At 49.4% G+C, this 16,424-nt stretch overlaps 1 protein-coding gene across 6 annotated transcripts in view; it reads right to left on the bottom strand.

Moving 5' to 3' along the window:
• Window positions 1-16,424, bottom strand: part of EFCAB8 (EF-hand calcium binding domain 8) — a gene marked incomplete at its 5' end in the record, with an annotated part of 60,003 nt that overhangs the window by 42,308 nt on the left and 1,271 nt on the right. For 4 of the 6 annotated variants that reach the window (XM_082745923.1, XM_082745925.1, XM_082745927.1 and 1 more), the window contains 4 exons: window positions 1,197-1,300; window positions 2,891-3,009; window positions 10,846-10,999; window positions 13,236-13,287. In XM_082745923.1, the coding sequence (XP_082602049.1) occupies window positions 1,197-1,300; window positions 2,891-3,009; window positions 10,846-10,999; window positions 13,236-13,287 (429 nt within the window). The remainder of the gene's footprint in view (window positions 1-1,196; window positions 1,301-2,890; window positions 3,010-10,845; window positions 11,000-13,235; window positions 13,288-16,424) is intronic. The other 2 variants (XM_082745924.1, XM_082745928.1) reach the window with 2 other exon arrangements.

Below are 16,424 nucleotides of genomic sequence, written 5' to 3'. Positions count from 1 at the left end.
ACCCTGGAGGGGGAGTTCAGTGATCTTGGCCCAGGTTCAGGAAAGGGGGGCCAACTTAAAAGATGATGCTTTCATGAAGGTAATTAAATAGTACATGGCTACTTTCTCTGCCAAGCTGGAAATGCTCTCTGGACTTGAAGACTGAGCAAACAAATAGGGGAAAATAGAGACAGGCTTCTTGACATTTTTGGTTCTGGTCCTTGAAACAGCCTTGGAAATCTGAATGTCCTAAGGAAATAAAGACCCGCGAAGGCTTGGCCACATCAAGCAGAATTTTCAGATCATAATGTATGGTTATAAAATCCTTCACCGTCCATATTTACTGGCTATCCCTCAACTGAATCTTGACCAAAATTCTTTTAGACTAGTCCTTTCCTGGTTTTCATTACACCATCTCTCTGAATCTCCAGGTGCTCCAAGGCAGAGACCACTTCTGGTTCACAGTATTCCTCATAGCCTGCTCTGGGGGTGGTCCGAGGACAGACCCAGCCATAGCCGCTCCTAACCACGCCACAAATGCCAGCCATCAAGCGCTGGATGACAGGACGAGCTCTCTGCTCCGGGCAAGAGGTGCACAAACCCCCACATGGCCTCCGGGAAAGGGACTCCAGGAAGAGGCCTGGGCCATTGGCTGGACCCCCTGGAGGGCTTCTGGTTTTTAGGGAGTTCAGAGGGGCGGGAGCACGCAGAGCACCGCACAGAAAGATGAGGTAAAGGTCCAGAGGGCACGGTGGGGAGGAGCCATGAGGAGGAGCAAACAGGCAGAGTCGGGAGGGAGTCAAGGCAGGGACAGAGCCACATGCTCCAGGAATGACTGGCAGCCATGTGCAACTGAGGCCTGGTGGGGCCTCCAGGAGCAGCTCCCCATAATGGCTATTACTCCCCACCACGTGAGCCATCTGTGCCCGGTGATCTATGCCCCAGGCCCACTCAGCACCCACAGTGGGAAGAAGCAGGAGGAGCAGCGCATGGGGCAGGGAGGGTCAAAACAGAGCAACCCCACTGCTGTCATTTGACTTCTCTGAACCTCTGTTTCCTTGTCTATAGAGTGGAGACACGTCACCCCCCTTAATGCTCAGGCTCGCCTACAGTCCTGGTGGCCCCGCAAGGAGTGACTTAAGGAGGGGCGCTCGCTCCAGGGTCAGCCCCACCATGCTCACACACCTCCCCCTTCCGGCCGGGGTGAGGCTCCTTACAGGGGGATGATCCTCATGGGAAGGTGGAAGCGCAGGCGGTACTGGCTTGCTTGCATCTTTTCCTTTCTCTGGAACTCCCGCATCATGTAATCCACATACTTCTGCTGCCTCGGGAAGAAATGCCAGGCAGGACAGCTTTGGCCAAGCTGTCAGAGCCCTGGCCTTGGAAAACCGACGCCTGGCTTCCAGGCCCTCCCCCATCTTTCCCAGCCCCTTCCAAGGGGCTCTCTGGAAGCTGTGTCCTGGGGCCAGCCCAGGGGAGCAGCCAAGCCCCTTTACACATCTGGGATGTGAAAAGGGTCTACCAGCAGTAGATACGCAGCACCCCCTCCTTCATGCCATTCTGTAATGCTAAGTACCTCTCTGAATCACCACCACATCTTGTTCAAATCTCTTTATCCACCCTACTTTATGGATAATAAGACTGAGGACCATAAAAGTAGAGATGGGTTGTTCCAGCTCATCTAACAAGTTAACAGCAAGGGAAGACCCAGAAGCTAGGCCAGAGGGCAACTCTAGAGTCTACTGACGCCTCATGAAGGCCAAAACAGGCCACCCTATGAACCTATAAAGATAGAGGCAGTTATTAAGATCACTGCATAGAGGGGCGCTTGGGTAGCTCAATGGGTTAAAGCCTCTGACTTTAGCTCAGGTCATGATCCCAGGGTCTTGGATCAAGCCCCACATCAGGCTCTCTGCTCGGTGGGGAGCCTGTATCCCCCCCCCTCTCTCTCTGCCTGCCTGTGATCTCTGTCTGTCAAATAAATAAAATCTTAAAAAAAAAAAAAAAAAAAAAGCTCACTGTGTAGAGAGCAGAGCACTCTGGAAATATGTTTATTGTAGAATATTAGGAAAAATGAAAGAAAAAACAAACAGAATATATGCCTAAGCCGAGGGGAGGAATGACAGAGTACTTTTAACACACGGGCTCCTGAGGCAAACTCCCCAGGTCTGAAGACTGGCTCAGCTGCTAACAAGCTCTGTAAGTCTGGACAAGTTTCTTAACTTCTCCATGCCTCAGTTTCCCAATCTGTAAAATGAAAGTAAGTAAGAACACCTACTCTGTAGGATTCCTGTAACGTTTAAGTAAAATGGTACATAAAGTGCTTAGAACACAATGCCTGGTTAAAGGCTAGTTATTATCATTGTTGGCATTGCTACGTCAACACATCAGACTATTGTTTTCTACTTTTCTGTGTCCTTCTGTATTCTATATTCTTAAATGGTAAGTCTGCTCATTGTAAAACATACAGAATCAGGAAAAATAATCTGCTCTAAAACCCTGGCATTTTTGGATTGAATAACCACTGGTCTGTCTGTTGGCTGAGCGACCAGAAAGGGCCATGAGATGGTCGTGGCACCTGCTGGGACTGAATGGGAGTCCTGGTGTGCAGGAGAGTCAGCTGACAGGTGGGTGGTGCCCTTACGGCTCACGTCTGCGCCCTGGAAGGTCTCGTATATGACATTTGTCATATACTCTCCTATCCCCCAGGAGAAGAATGAGCTCCAATGAGCTTGCTTACTGAAGTCTCAGGAGGGTTCTCTCTACCCACTAAGTATCCCAGAATCCACAAGAAGCTGTCTGATGCCTTGACCACCTCCCCATCTTCAACCTTCCACACTCTATGGATCAGCCACACCTGGACCCCTCAGCCTCCCTCCAGCTTCCTGAGGCAGCAGGGCACCCTCCTCACCCAGGTGATGGAGCCATTACAGTCTGTGTCCACCTTCAGAAACAGCACCTCTAGGATCTCATCTGACATATTGCTCAGAATCTTCTTCATGGCCTTCACGAATGCCTTCATGTCCATGGCTTCAAGAGAGAAGAAAGAACATCATCCACGTCATGGGAAGTCACTGGGTCTTATCAGCAGCCACGGTATTCTTGGGTGTCTCAGTGCTGAGGGAGGGCACCCAGAGAACCGTGTTGGCTGGGTTGTCCCTTGAATCCCCTCTCTCTGTGTGGCGTTCAGTCAGCCCACAGGTACTTGCCGCACACCTTCCACGCCTGGAGCACTACGGTGGCCCCACAGCACTGCTCGGTGCAGGGATACTGAGAAAGATCAGAGCCCATTTCTGAACAAATAAAACAGGCACTGAGACAATGAAAACTCAAAAAAAAGGAAGGCAGGGAGGGAAAGAGGGAAGACGAAAGGGAAGGCTAATAATTTTAACAGAGAGACAGAAATTAATTCAAATACACAGAGAGAGAGGTGACTTGTGTCTTTTAAAGGCAGCGAAGGGTTTGGGTGGTTCGGTCAGTTAAGCATCTGCCTTCAGTCGGGTCACGATCCTGGAGTCCTGGGATCAAGCCTCGCGTTAGGTCCCCTGTTCAGGGAAAGTCTGCTTCTCCCTTTCCCTCTGTCCATTTGGGCTCACTCTCTTGCTCTCACTCTCCCTCTCAAATAAATAAATAAATTCTTTTTAAAAATTAAAAAATAAAGGCAATTAAAAGGCCAGCATTGGCTGGAAGGAATGTTGGAAGAAGAGCAGAGGTCTGGAGAAAATACTTTCCCCAAGTTGGGCTCGTGACTATGAGGGAATCTGTCTGCCAATGGGCCAATATCCCCACCTAGATTTTTTTTTTTTTATAATCCCAGTCTATAAAAAGTGCTTCTAAAGTCCCCTCCACATATCTGGAATCGTTGCCACAGTCTAAAGGCTGTGCGTTTTCTGGCTCTGCTCAGACCTCACCTCCCACCGCCATCCCCCTCTTTCCCAGCTCCAGCCATAATGTCCCCACGCTGTTTCTCACACCACTAAGCACACTCCCTCCTCAAGACCTTTGCACCATCTGGTCCCTTCCGCAGGGAAGCCTTCCCAAGGACTATCTAGGGAGGCCCCCTACCCCCACCAGCCGGCTCCACTGCTGTCCCTGACCTTCCTCGTCACCGCTCTAGCCAGTGAGCTCTGCGAGTGCAGGGTGAGCCCGTGCCCTCCATCACTGGGTCCTTGGCACACGGCACACACTTGTTCCCCGAGTGCTGCTGTTGGCACTAGGATGTGGGCGTGATGATATTGGGTGCTTCTGCGTGTTTATTCACACTGGCCATTTAATGAGAGGGACTCATGAGGAAACTGCAGGGCACAGAGGTGAGGTCATGCGCCCAAGGTCACAGGGTGGCACCCGAAACTGACCCTGGCAATCTGGCCCTCCCATGTATGAGAGGAGTTAACAAATCCCTCTCTAGAGCACTACAGCGAACACCTCGCTCTTTGCACAGGTGTCTAAGAAGCCGTAGAGACTGTTCACCAGCATGCTGTGTCAATACACTTCTTACCAACAGTTTGCCAAACACTTCTCTGGAAATAACAAGAGAATAGACACAAAGGTATTTGGGAAAGGAAAGATACACTGTGGCATCCAGGCAGGGCCCCTTGCCCCTCAGAAAAGCAGCTCTCACCCGCCTCAAGCCAAATGGTTAATTGATCACTCAAAAACTTGCATGTGGGGTACCTGGGTGGCTCGGTGGGTTAAAGCCTCTGCCTTTGGCTCAGGTCATGATCTCACGGTCCTGGGATCGAGCCCCCAGTTGGGCTGTCTGCTCAGCAGGGAGCCTGCTTCGTCCTCTCTCTCTCTGCCTGCCTCTCTGCCTACTTGTGATCTCTGTCTGTCAAATACATACATAAAATCTTCAAAAAAAAAAAAAACCTTGCATGTGGAAAGGAAATATCACTTCCTTAGGGAGGGGGTCACCACCAGGATCAGGAAGGGGGACACCTTCTGGGGAGCAAGAAGGGCTCTATAACTTGATCTGGGTGGCAGTTACATGAATGCACGCATGTGATAGATTCCTTGAGGGGGACCCCAAAACCTGTGCATTTTGTGGGAGGTAAATGATGTCTTGGTGTAAAGATGCATATTATTTTACAACTGAATTGCTCTCAGGATGAACTCTCTAACCGCCTTTCCCTGCGCCTCTGAGCTCAGCCAGCTATTCTTTTTTTTTTTTTTTTTAAAGATTTTATTTATTTATTTGTCAGAGAGAGAGGGAGAGAGAGCGAGCACAGGCAGACAGAATGGCAGGCAGAGACAGAGGGAGAAGCAGGCTCCCTGCCGAGCAAGGAGCCCGATGTGGGACTTGATCCCAGGACGCCGGGATCATGACCTGAGCCGAAGGCAGCTGCTTAACCAACTGAGCCACCCAGGCGTCCCTCAGCCAGCTGTTCTACCTCTTTTTTTCTTTTTTTTTTTTTTAAGAGAGGGCAAACAGGAGTGGGAGAGGGGCGTGTGCAGAGAGGTTCTTAAGCAGGCTCCACACCCAGCGCAGAGCTCAATGGGGGGCCCGATCTCCCGAACCTTGACTGTCGCCCCCTCCAGCTCAGAAGACTAGAGGGGTGTTCTGACAGCCGTCTCCTCCCCAGCCTGGGTGGTCCTGGGCCATTTCCTCAGGGGACGAAGGCCCACCCTAACGGCCACCCTCCTCTCTTCTGCCTGCACCCTGCTGGCACGTTCCCTCTGCCCCCCAGTACTGGACATCCTTCTGCCCACCACTCCCTGACACCTCTCTCCTCAGCCACCAGAGACCTCAGACCACACCCAATGGTGCCCTTCCTTGCCTTTGGGGTCTCCTGCCTTCAAGCAGTGACCCCACTGGTCCCTCTGGTCTCCTCCAGGTTCTGCTGCCTGCCCTGCCCTGTCATTCAGCAGGCATGTGCCTCAGCTCTTCTCATCACTGTCCCTTGCTTTTCTGACACTCTCCTTAGTGGTCTCGCCTATTCACCCATCTCTGCATCTCAGGAGAGAATGTGTCTCCCATATCTCTGACTGTTCCCAAGTGTTCCCCTTGCCCTTTCAACTCAGCATCCTTAAAATCCAGTTTATTATCTTTATTCCACTAGACACTGGCCTTTCCTGAGTCCAGCATCTCTCCTAATGGTGTTACCTCCACCAAGCTGAAGACCTGAGCTTTCCAGTCACTGGGCTTTCCAGTGACCTCCCTCCTGAAACCTCACAAGAATCCTGTGGTCCAGGGGTACCTGGGTGGCTCATTCAGTTAAGCAGTTAAGTATCTGCCTTCAGCTCAGGTCATATCAGGGTCCTGGGATCAAACCCCATGTCCAGCTCCCTGCTCAGTGGGGAGCCTGCTTCTCCTTCTGCCTCTGCCTGACACTCCCCCTGCTTGTGCATGCTCTGTATCAAATAAATAAATAAATAGATAGATAGATAGATAAATAAATAAATAAATAAAATCTTTAAAGAAAAAAAAAAAAGAACACTTTGGTCCTAGAAGATCGGTACTGTTATTCTCTCCATTCTACAGATGAGGACTCAGAGGCACAGGGAGGTTCGGAGTTTGCCCAAGAACACAAAATGGCACCAGGAGGATTTGAAACCAGAAGCTTTCCCTTGTCTCCATTATAATGTCTACCACGCTTGGTGTAGTGGTCACGTGAGAAGCCAATCCCCTTCTGGCCAAGACACTTTCTCCAGCAGCTCTAGAGAGTCACCTCCCTGTCAGACCTGCTGCCAGGGCTCAGGTGCACTCACATCCTCTGTGGTTGCCTCCCTCCCAGCCCTGCCCCAGCACAGCAACAACCCTGCACCTCTCCTCTGCCATTCTCTGCCCTCCCCACCTTCTCCTGGGAAACTCCCACTTCGCCTTTCTCTTTATTTGTAAAGCTAAGATGTAGGATTATGGAGTATTTACCTCTATTTTTTTAGATACTTATAAACATTTTTTAAATTAATGCAATATTTAAAATATGTAAGAAGAAAATGTTTTCCAGGACACCAGGGTGGCTCAGTCGGTTAAGTGTCTATCTTTGGCTCGGGTCATGATCCCAGGGTCCTGGATCAAGCCCTGCATCAGACTCCCTCCTCAGTGTGGAGTCTGCTTCTCCCTCTATTCCTCTCTCTCTCTGATCTCTCTTATTCTCACTCTCTCTCAAATAAATAAATAAAATCTTAAAAAAAAAAAAAAAAAAAGAAGAAGAAAATGTTTCCTAGCCTTCCCTCTGCCATTGGTGGGGGGAGAGGTAGAGGGGTATGTGTGTGCCCCACAGTGCTTGCCTTCCTAGGGCACAGTCACCAAGTATGAGCACTGCATGGTTATGCCCTTGGCTCTCCCAGAAGGGGCCTTCTTTTCATTTATTTTGGATCGGAAGTGCTACACTCAGTGTGGGGTGCCCACAGGTGTCCATGTCAGGGCACCCAGGCCACTACATTTGGGCCTGTTGTTAGTTAGTGCCTGGCCCCTCCTACGTAAGGTGACAAAGCCACAGGGTTCCGTGACAGCTGAATCAAATCTGAAAGAGGGCTTGGTAACCCAGGAAGCTCCATACCTACGCTGATTCTTATCCTGCCCGGCAGTGCTTGATGAAATGTCAGCTGGCAAAACTGGGGGCAAACTTGGTGCATGCGCCCCCATATCCCCTCAGGAGCTCCTGTGCAGAAGGTCAGTGCTACACTGGCTTGCAGGCTTGGGGCTGCAGGTCCCCCAAATTACTGCTTCTCCCTTGATCTCCACCCCAGCAGGCTGCAAGTGCTCCCAGGCAGGCCCCAAAGGCAGGGGCCAAGGGCATGTGGATATTTTTAAGACTTCCTAGGAGATACATGGGCACCCCCCACTAAGAACCACAGACCCAGGCGCCTCGGTGGCTCAGTCGGTTAAGCGTCTGCCTTTGGCTCAGGTCATGATCCCAGCATCCTAGAACTGAGCCCACTTCTCACTCTGCCTGCTGCTCCCCTGACAGTGCTCTCTCTCTCTCTGTATGAATCAACCAATCTTTAAAAAATAATAATAATAATAACAACAACAACAAAAAGAACCACAGACCAGGGGCACCTGGACGGCATAGCTGGTTGAACTTCCAACTCTTGGTTTCAACTCAGGTAGTCGGTAGTGATGGGGAGTCAGGTAGTCAGGTAGTGATCTCAGTGTTGGGAGATCAAGCCCCATGTCCAACTCCACACTTGGCACAGAGTCTGCTTAGGACTCAATCTCCCTCTCCATCTGCCCCCGCCCCCACACTCTCTTACTCTCGTGCAAATAAATAAATAAACAAATAAATCTTTAAAAAAGAGAGAGACCAACTCTCAGGGCCCCTGGCTGGCTCAGCCAATGGAGCATGCTTGATTTCAGGGTTGTAGGAGCCCCGCCGTGGGTGTGGAGATTACTTAAAAATTACATCTTAAAAAAAAAACAAAAACAACAAAGAACCATGGACCCTCCTTAAAGACCTCCAATCAACAAATAAAGAAACTAAGGCCCTGAAAGGGAACTTGCAGAATAGACAGGAGAACCCAGGCATTTCCCTTTCTTCCTCTGAGACAGGCAGTGATGGTCAGGTCAGGGTTTTCAAGAAATGTTATGGAGCCCAGATTCATGATTGATTGATGGATTTTAGACAGAGAGAGCGAGAAAGAGCACAAGAAGGGGGATCAGACAGAGAGGGAGAATCTCAAGCGGATGTCAGGCTGAGCACGGAGCCTGATGCAGGGCTCGATCCCATGACCCTGAGAGATCACGACCTGAGCCAAAATCAGGAGCTGCATGTTTAAACAACTCCACCACCCATGTGCCCCCATGATCCACCTCTTTAAAAGACTTTCTGAGGGGCGCCTGGGTGGCTCAGTGGGTTAAAACCTCTGCCTTCGGCTCAGGTCATGATCCCAGTGTCCTGGAATAGAGCCCTGCATTGGGCTTTCTGCTCTGCGGGGAGCCTGCTTCCCCCTCTCTCTCTGCGTGCCTCTCTGCCTAGTTGTGATCTCTGTCTGTCAAATAAATAAATAAAATCTTTATTAAAAAAAGGCAGGAGTAGACGATTGTAGGGATCCTTTCTCCATGTCTATGGATATGAAATCAGCATGGTATACACTTCAAATACGCTACGAGTTTGTCAGTTACAGCTCAGTAAACCTCAAGGAAAGAAAGCAAGACATAGAACAGCATGGATGACAGGCTGCCGCCGCATACAAAAGGTGGACGTGACCATGTCACTCCTGAGATTCTCTAGGTCACAGGAGACTGAAAGCAGTCATGGCCTGAAGGAGCGGAACTTGGCAGCTCGAGCCTGGGCCGAAGGAGACGTTTTCTCTGCATGCCAAAAAGGTTATCATAGATAAAGTACCTTTTGACTTTTGAACTGCCTGAATACACTGCTTACTCAAAACAAACACAGACACGATAAAAACTGTGGTCAAGGTTGGCCTCCAAGACACAGTGGTGGCGACTCCCAGCAGCCAAACACCGGCACCAAATCACTCCAGTTAGGAGCCATCTCATCTCTGGGTCAGACACACACCAATCATCCCTGCCCTCACTTCGTCCATCTATGAGCTGGGGATTTCATATCCTTTCCTGCCCTCTTCACAGCATGGCTGTAAAAGTCATATTAATGGGCCCAGGAGCTATTTCCCCAGAGCTGGTATTCAGAGTTTAGGGAACATAAATAAAGAGGTCTTTAAGTATTCCTATTACTTGCCTTTATGTATATCACCCACCCCAGGAGAAAAATTTAGCTCTAAAGACAGATAAAGGGTCACCTCAGTGGATTAAGCCTCTGCCTTCGGCTCAGGTCATGGTCTCAGGGTCCTGGGATCGAGCCCCACATCAGGCTCTCTGCTCAGCATGGAGCCTGCTTCCTTCTCTCTCTGCCTGCCTCTCTGCCTACTTGTGATCTCTGTCTGTCAAATAAATAAATAAAATCTTAAAAAAAAAAAAACTAAAACTAAATATCCAGCTATGGGGGAATGGCATAGCCCACCAGCAGAACACTTGCATTCGTGAGTAATGATGGTTTGGAAGACTACACATAATATATAAAAGTCCTTAAGGTGTTATACATCCAGAGGAAAAGAAGGGTCTTAAATCACATATGTAATACAATTACAGACTCACGAAAATACACATAGCTGACTGTGGCCCCAGGACGCCCGCCTCCCGTGTGCATGCCCTCCCACCTTCCCTCCTCCTCGTGAGTGGGACAGAACCCATGACTTGCTTCTAACCGAGAGAATATGGCAGAGGAGACAGGAAATGGAGTCATGTGGACATGACTGCCTGCTGACAAGATTGCAGCACACATCGTGCTGGAGTGGTGATCTCCCCAGCTACCCTGAGCCTTGAAATCCACCATGTTGGGGAGTCTCATGTGGCCAGGAACCGTGGGCAGCTGTAGGAGCTGAAAGCAGTCACCTGCTAACAGCCAGGAGGAAACGAAAGGCTTCAGTCCTGCAGGGGCAAGGAACTGAGTCCTGCCAACAACCTTGAGTGGACTTGGAAATGGACCCTTTCCCTGGCAAGCCCTAGGAGATACCGCAGCCCCGGCCTAGCAAGACCCTGAGCAGAGAAGCCAGCTAAGCCATGCCCAACGCCAGGCCCACAGAAACCGTGAGACATTGAAGGTGTGGTTTAAGCCACTTAGTGTGCGAGAATATTGTCACACCACATGCAGGACAATGTTTGAAAGAGATATACTGAAATGCTGACAGAGGTTATATCTGGGAGCTTGGATTAGGATTAGTATTGTTTTTCTGAATATGAAAGAGCCTCCGATAGGCTTATAAGATTTATATAATGACAGAAAAAGTTTTGAAAGTTTAAAGATGAAAAACTGCTTGTCAAATCTTAAACCCTGCACACACCCAGGGATGGCTCCCACCCTGTGTGGCAACTGGAAAAACGCAGCCGCAAGGAGGCTTTACCTCCCGCCGAGGCAATGTCATCCTCAAACATCTTCTTCACCTTGGCCATGTGTAGCGGGGTAAACAGTTGAGACTCATGTTGGCTGAGGGTGACGGATGATGCTGGGGAGCTAAGAAGCTCCTCGTTCTTGTGGAATCCACCTGGGATGGTGATCTAAGACAAAGAAGACTGTAAGAACCGGGCAGTGAGAAGGTCGCTTTCCTGAGCTCAACATTTCTAGCACATCTTACTGAAATAAAGACTCTTTGAGGGGAGGACAGGGTATGGAGGGTTACAATTAGGCAAATGAATAAATCTTAACCACTTTTGGACTTAGAGAGACCAAGAAAGATCTAGACCATCTCTCCTGACTTTGGGGAGTTCACAACTGTTCCCCTTTTGCAGATGCCGTGACTGAGGCTCAACGAGGTTGGCAGACACAGCCAAGGTCTCACCTCCCACAGACCCGGACCCCAGTTTATGAGGAGCTTCTGTTCAGTTTCAATCTTCAGTGCTCAGAATTCAAGACCCCAAGGAATCCAGCTCCATCTTCCCCAGCCAATTTGATTTGGTCCTGAACCTCCCAGACCCCGCCTGGGTCAGGGTCAGATCAAATCATCACACACACCAAAGCTCCCGCACCCCTGACAGGGGCTTCCCGCTTCCTCTTCCCATTGTCCCCCCACGCCCCCACACAGCCTATCTTGCCTATCCAGCCCTCAACAATGAACACCTCCTCTCTGTAGCCCCTACACACACTTAGCACAATGCTTCAGGTCACAAAAGGCTCAGGTCATCAAAGGCTGCTTCCCTCAAAGGATGCCGGGAATGAACCATGAGATAACTACCGAGTGCTTGTTGCTAACTAAAATGCACTGCCCTTGGGTCTTGGGCATTCAAGATTTTGGTTCAAAAAGCCAGAAGACCAAGGTGGAAGTTGGATGGCTCACTCTCCCCACCCCAACCCCATCAAACGAGCAGACGTGCTCATCCTCCTGTGAACTTTTGTTCATTGCCTCATGGTCTATATACACCTGTTGAGCACCAGGCACTGTGGGCACACGAGTGAGCACAGTGAAGTGGAGCCTTCCTGGAGCCCAACAGATGAGCTAGCTACTACTCCCACAGCCACGCGGGCCCTGGATCAGACATCTCAGCACCATACATCTATGCCAAAGATGTATTCTTACCATACCTCCTGCTCATTCTTCCTGTGATCCTTCTCCTACACCTAACCCCTGCTCCCCTGCATCCCTGGCCCACCCCAAACACTGGCCTTGTGCAGGGACAAGTACAAGGATGTCCCCGCACTGGGACCAGAGTTTTAGCTTTCCTTTCCCCTCCAGCTCTCCACATTGGGATCGGTCACCTTTCTGGAAGACAAATCTAATGATAACTTTACCTCAGCTCAGATATTTCCCAGGCTACTTACCACTACTACCATCCCCCAGCCCACTCCTGAGTGCGGCATTCAAAGCCCTTGACCCTGTAGCCCGGACCTGTCTTTCTAGTTTCAATGCCCATGCCACAGTCTGGGCACACCAATGGCTCTCCACCATCTCCAAACACAGCAAGCATTCCACTTTCACCACATATTCCCTCTGTGCAGCACAGACCATCTGCCCTAGCCGCAAACTCCTCTTTAAAGCCTGGCTCAAATGACACCTCCTCCCAGGAACTTTTCTATGACTTTCAGATGACAGTCATCCCTGCCAAATCCACGCTCCCAGACTCTGTTCCTATCTGCCATGCATGCAGGATACTGTGCATGTCCATACGTGTGGATAGTGAGGCATGATGGGAAACACACAGCTGTGGAGTCCCAGAGCTCTGGGCTAGAATTCTACCTGGCTCCTTACTTCCAAGCTAATTTATCCACCTTGCAGGGTTGTAGTAGTACCTACATGGCCCCCGGACATGCTGGCAGGCTCAGCAGACTAGTTACACAATGAATGATAGATCCTGTCATTACTCCCGTCTCCTAGTGAGCTCTCTGAAGGCAAGGACATATTTAGTTTATCTTAATTTGATCTTCATTTAACTTATACTAATGATCTCTCTAGTCCCCAGCCCCAAGCATACAACAGACACAAAATACTCGGGCTTGAGGGTAATTTGTATAGCCTATCCCACCACAGCCGCAACATGGCTGGACAAAATTAAGGAGGGACCCTGTACAGACTGCAAATTGGTAGCCTCTGATTCGTTGCATTGGGCCAATATTGTGCTTTCAAAGGGAAAACCAGCCTGCTGCCATGCACAGGTAGCTTACCTACCTGGCCTTGTGAGTATCTGGGTTTGCCACCCTGGCGCAGAGATGGATAACAGACGGATTTCTGAGCTGATGAGCGACATCGGGGTAGCTCAGGAACGCCCCTCCCCTGTACCAACCTCTAACGATTTTTCTTACCTTTTGAGACTCAGGGTTCTCTCTTAAGTCCTCGGAAGACACTGGTCTTGACCTAGAATAGGGAATCATGGTCACTTTACTCTAACTTTCTAAGACTGTGTGGGAGGCTAGCCTAGCTAGGTCACAAGAGACTGGAAAAGAAGTCAGAGCAAGGGGTGGAGGGGTGCAGCCCTGTACCCACAGACAACTCCAGCACACATGTAATGAGTATCCTTTTTCCCCTAGGAGCTCCTCCAGCAGGAAGCTTTTCTTAAGCCTATCCCTGTAAGCCTTCTTTCCCCCAGTGGGAATCAGTTGTTCTACTGAAGTCCTGGGGCTTCTCAAGTGAATGCTAAAGGCTTCCTAAAGCAGGCCACACTTTCTATAGAATTAGAAAGGGCTTAGGAGGCCATGCAGTTAGAAGAACAAGTATATAATTCACACACCAGGAAAATAATGTTCAGTGGCAGGCACATGTCCAAAGGGTCAAACACACGGTCCGGAGGTGGGGTAGGATGGCCCTACTTTCTACTTCCTCCCCCTACCCTCCAATGTGCCTAGAGGCAGGACTTCTTTGGAAGGAGGACAGAATCCTCCTCACTGCAACATGGGATCATGTGAGTATGGGAGAGGCCCGGTCCACAGAGTTCTACTCAGAGAACAGAAAGGACATGTTTCTACTGGGTCAGTGGCTTCTCCATTAAGATGAAAGACCTCACTTTATTATGATTATTGGGAGTGTCAGTCTGTCTCACCAGAAAGAATCCAAAGATCTTTTTAGCAGGGCAGGGGAATGGCCAGGAGTCAAGCCCCAGATAGGCTCAGGGGACAGAGTTAATGAGCCAGCCTAGCTTGACAAAGGGCTCCTGTGGGTGCGGGGAGGGGAGGAATCATAGGAGAGAAGAGATGAGAGAGAAACAGAAGCAGAATGTAGAAGCTCCAGTATTTTGCCAGGGAGTCTGAGCAGGATGAAGGACAATTATGGAAACTCATCAGCATAAGTGGAGGGAAGATTGAAGACTGGCCAACAGTGTCCCAACCCAAACTGTCTTGGCAGCAGCTCAGATGTAAAAACGAAAGGAGAGAAAAGAGCCAAAGGAAAGGAGATTTGAAGCCAAGAATCAGGGTAACTGAGGGAAATGCCAGGAAAGTTTCCAGGAAAAGGCAGTAAGGAAAGAAAGTAGCTTCATGCATGTGATGCTGGGCTGTCCAATTAGAAATGCGAAACAAACACCTGGAAATATGGGCCTGAAACTGATGACAGTACATTTCAGGGAAAGAAAGAGTAAGGGAGACACACAAAAGACAGGAGGAAGGGAGCCTCAGAGTAGACCAAGAGAGAAGAAAAAAGACACAACCACTGAACACAGCCATTAAAGATCACTGAGGAAAAAAGCTACGGGACCGGATTAATAGGTTCACTTCTGTTAAGAGTATCATGTATGGGGGCACCTGGGTGGTTCAGTCGGTTGAACATCTTGCCTTTGGCTCAGGTCATGATCCCCAGATCTGGGGTCAAGCCCCGTGTTGGGCTCTCTGTTCAGCAGGGACCCTGCTTCTCTGCCTGCCACTCCCCCTGCTTGTGCTGTCAGGTGAATAGATGAAATTGTTAAAGAAAAAAAGAAAGAATATTATGTATGGATATGTTGGCACATGCACAGAAACAGAGCCAGGAAAAATATACTCCAAATTTAATGGTGGTTATCTCTGCCAGGTGATATTATGGAGGATGTCTATAGCCTAAATCATGCTGCTCTTCATTTTTAAGTCAAAAAACATTCATGGCCATCTTTAGGATTTTTTTCTTTTTAAATATTTTATTTATTTGCAGAGGGGAGAGGGAGAAGCAGGGGCCCTGAAGAGCAGGGAGCCTGACATGGGGCTCGATCCCAGGACCCCCGGGATCATGACCTGAGCCAAAGGCAGATGCTTAACCCACTGAGCCACCCAGGTGCCCCATCTTTAGGACTTCTTCCAGTGCCACAGGTTGGGTGGTGGGTAGCGATCTACATCATTCTTCTATGAAGGACCACTGGCTGGGAGTGGTCGCTACAGCATCGTTCGCAGAGGTAACAACTAAGGCAAGTGGCTGTAGAAGAGATGCGGCAGGGTGAACCAATGCACCTGCACTCAAAACATGCCCCCCAGCCTGCAAAAGGATGAATGTGGCCTATAGCAGGTGACCAGCAGGGATTTCCATGAGGTCCTAATAAGTAAGAAAAGATCCAAAAAAGAATGCAGAGATGATGCCAATTTTTATACAAGAATGACAAACAGGTATGATTTATACATATAAGAACATGAGTGTACATATACACATACATACACACATTTATAAACAGGACTACCCTTAAAAATTACGGGGCCAAGAACAAGAGAACAAATATAGGTCCACAGAGTGAGTCGTTTTAAGTACTTAGAAATCAAGTTAAGATACTATGAAATAGGGTGCCTGAGTGGCTCAGTGGGTTAAGCCGCTGCCTTCGGCTCAGGTCATGATCTCAGGTTCCTGGGATCGAGTCCCGCATTGGGCTCTCTGCTCAGCAGGGGGCCTGCTTCCCTTCCTCTCTATCTGACTGCCTCTGTCTACTTGTGTTCTCTGTCTGTCAAATAAATAAATAAAATCTTTAAAAAAAAAAAAAAAGATACTATGAAATAAAACATTCTATTCTCCTACCTTGACAAATACTTTCCACTAACAACCTGGAAAACCAGGTTCAAATTTACAATTCTAGAACTCCTCAGCTAAGTGCCAGAATTTGGCTGTGGGGACAGAACCAGCCTCTAAGTCCTCTGTTCAACCCACCACACTCCACCTGTCCTGGTTAAGGGGCTTGTGGATGGGGGCAGGTCAGCGACAACTCAGCCCACATACAGGCCACACCTCACCTTCACTGCTCCCCAGCCACCTCACACCTAGGGGGCTGCCTTCAAAAATGATGCACTGGACAACAGGCCCACAAAGAATCAGATTCAAGGCACTTTGGGCAGGGACTCCAGTATTTAGAGTTGTGGGGGTCGGGGGAGGGTGCCTCTAAGGGCCATTAGTAGGACGACTGGTGAAATTTGAACATGGACACTTACATAACAATCAAATTAATGTTGTTTCCTGTGGTTATAAGAGAGAATGTCCTTGGGGCGCCTGGGTGGCTCAGTCCATTAAGTGTCTGCCTTTGGCTCAGAGTACAGCCCAGGGTCCTGGGATCAAGG

Source organism: Mustela nivalis, assembly GCF_964662115.1.
Source record: "Mustela nivalis genome assembly, chromosome: 8".
Classification (NCBI taxonomy): domain Eukaryota; kingdom Metazoa; phylum Chordata; class Mammalia; order Carnivora; family Mustelidae; genus Mustela; species Mustela nivalis.
Note: the sequence above shows the minus strand (reverse complement) of the source record. Positions and strands in the feature narration are given on the sequence as shown.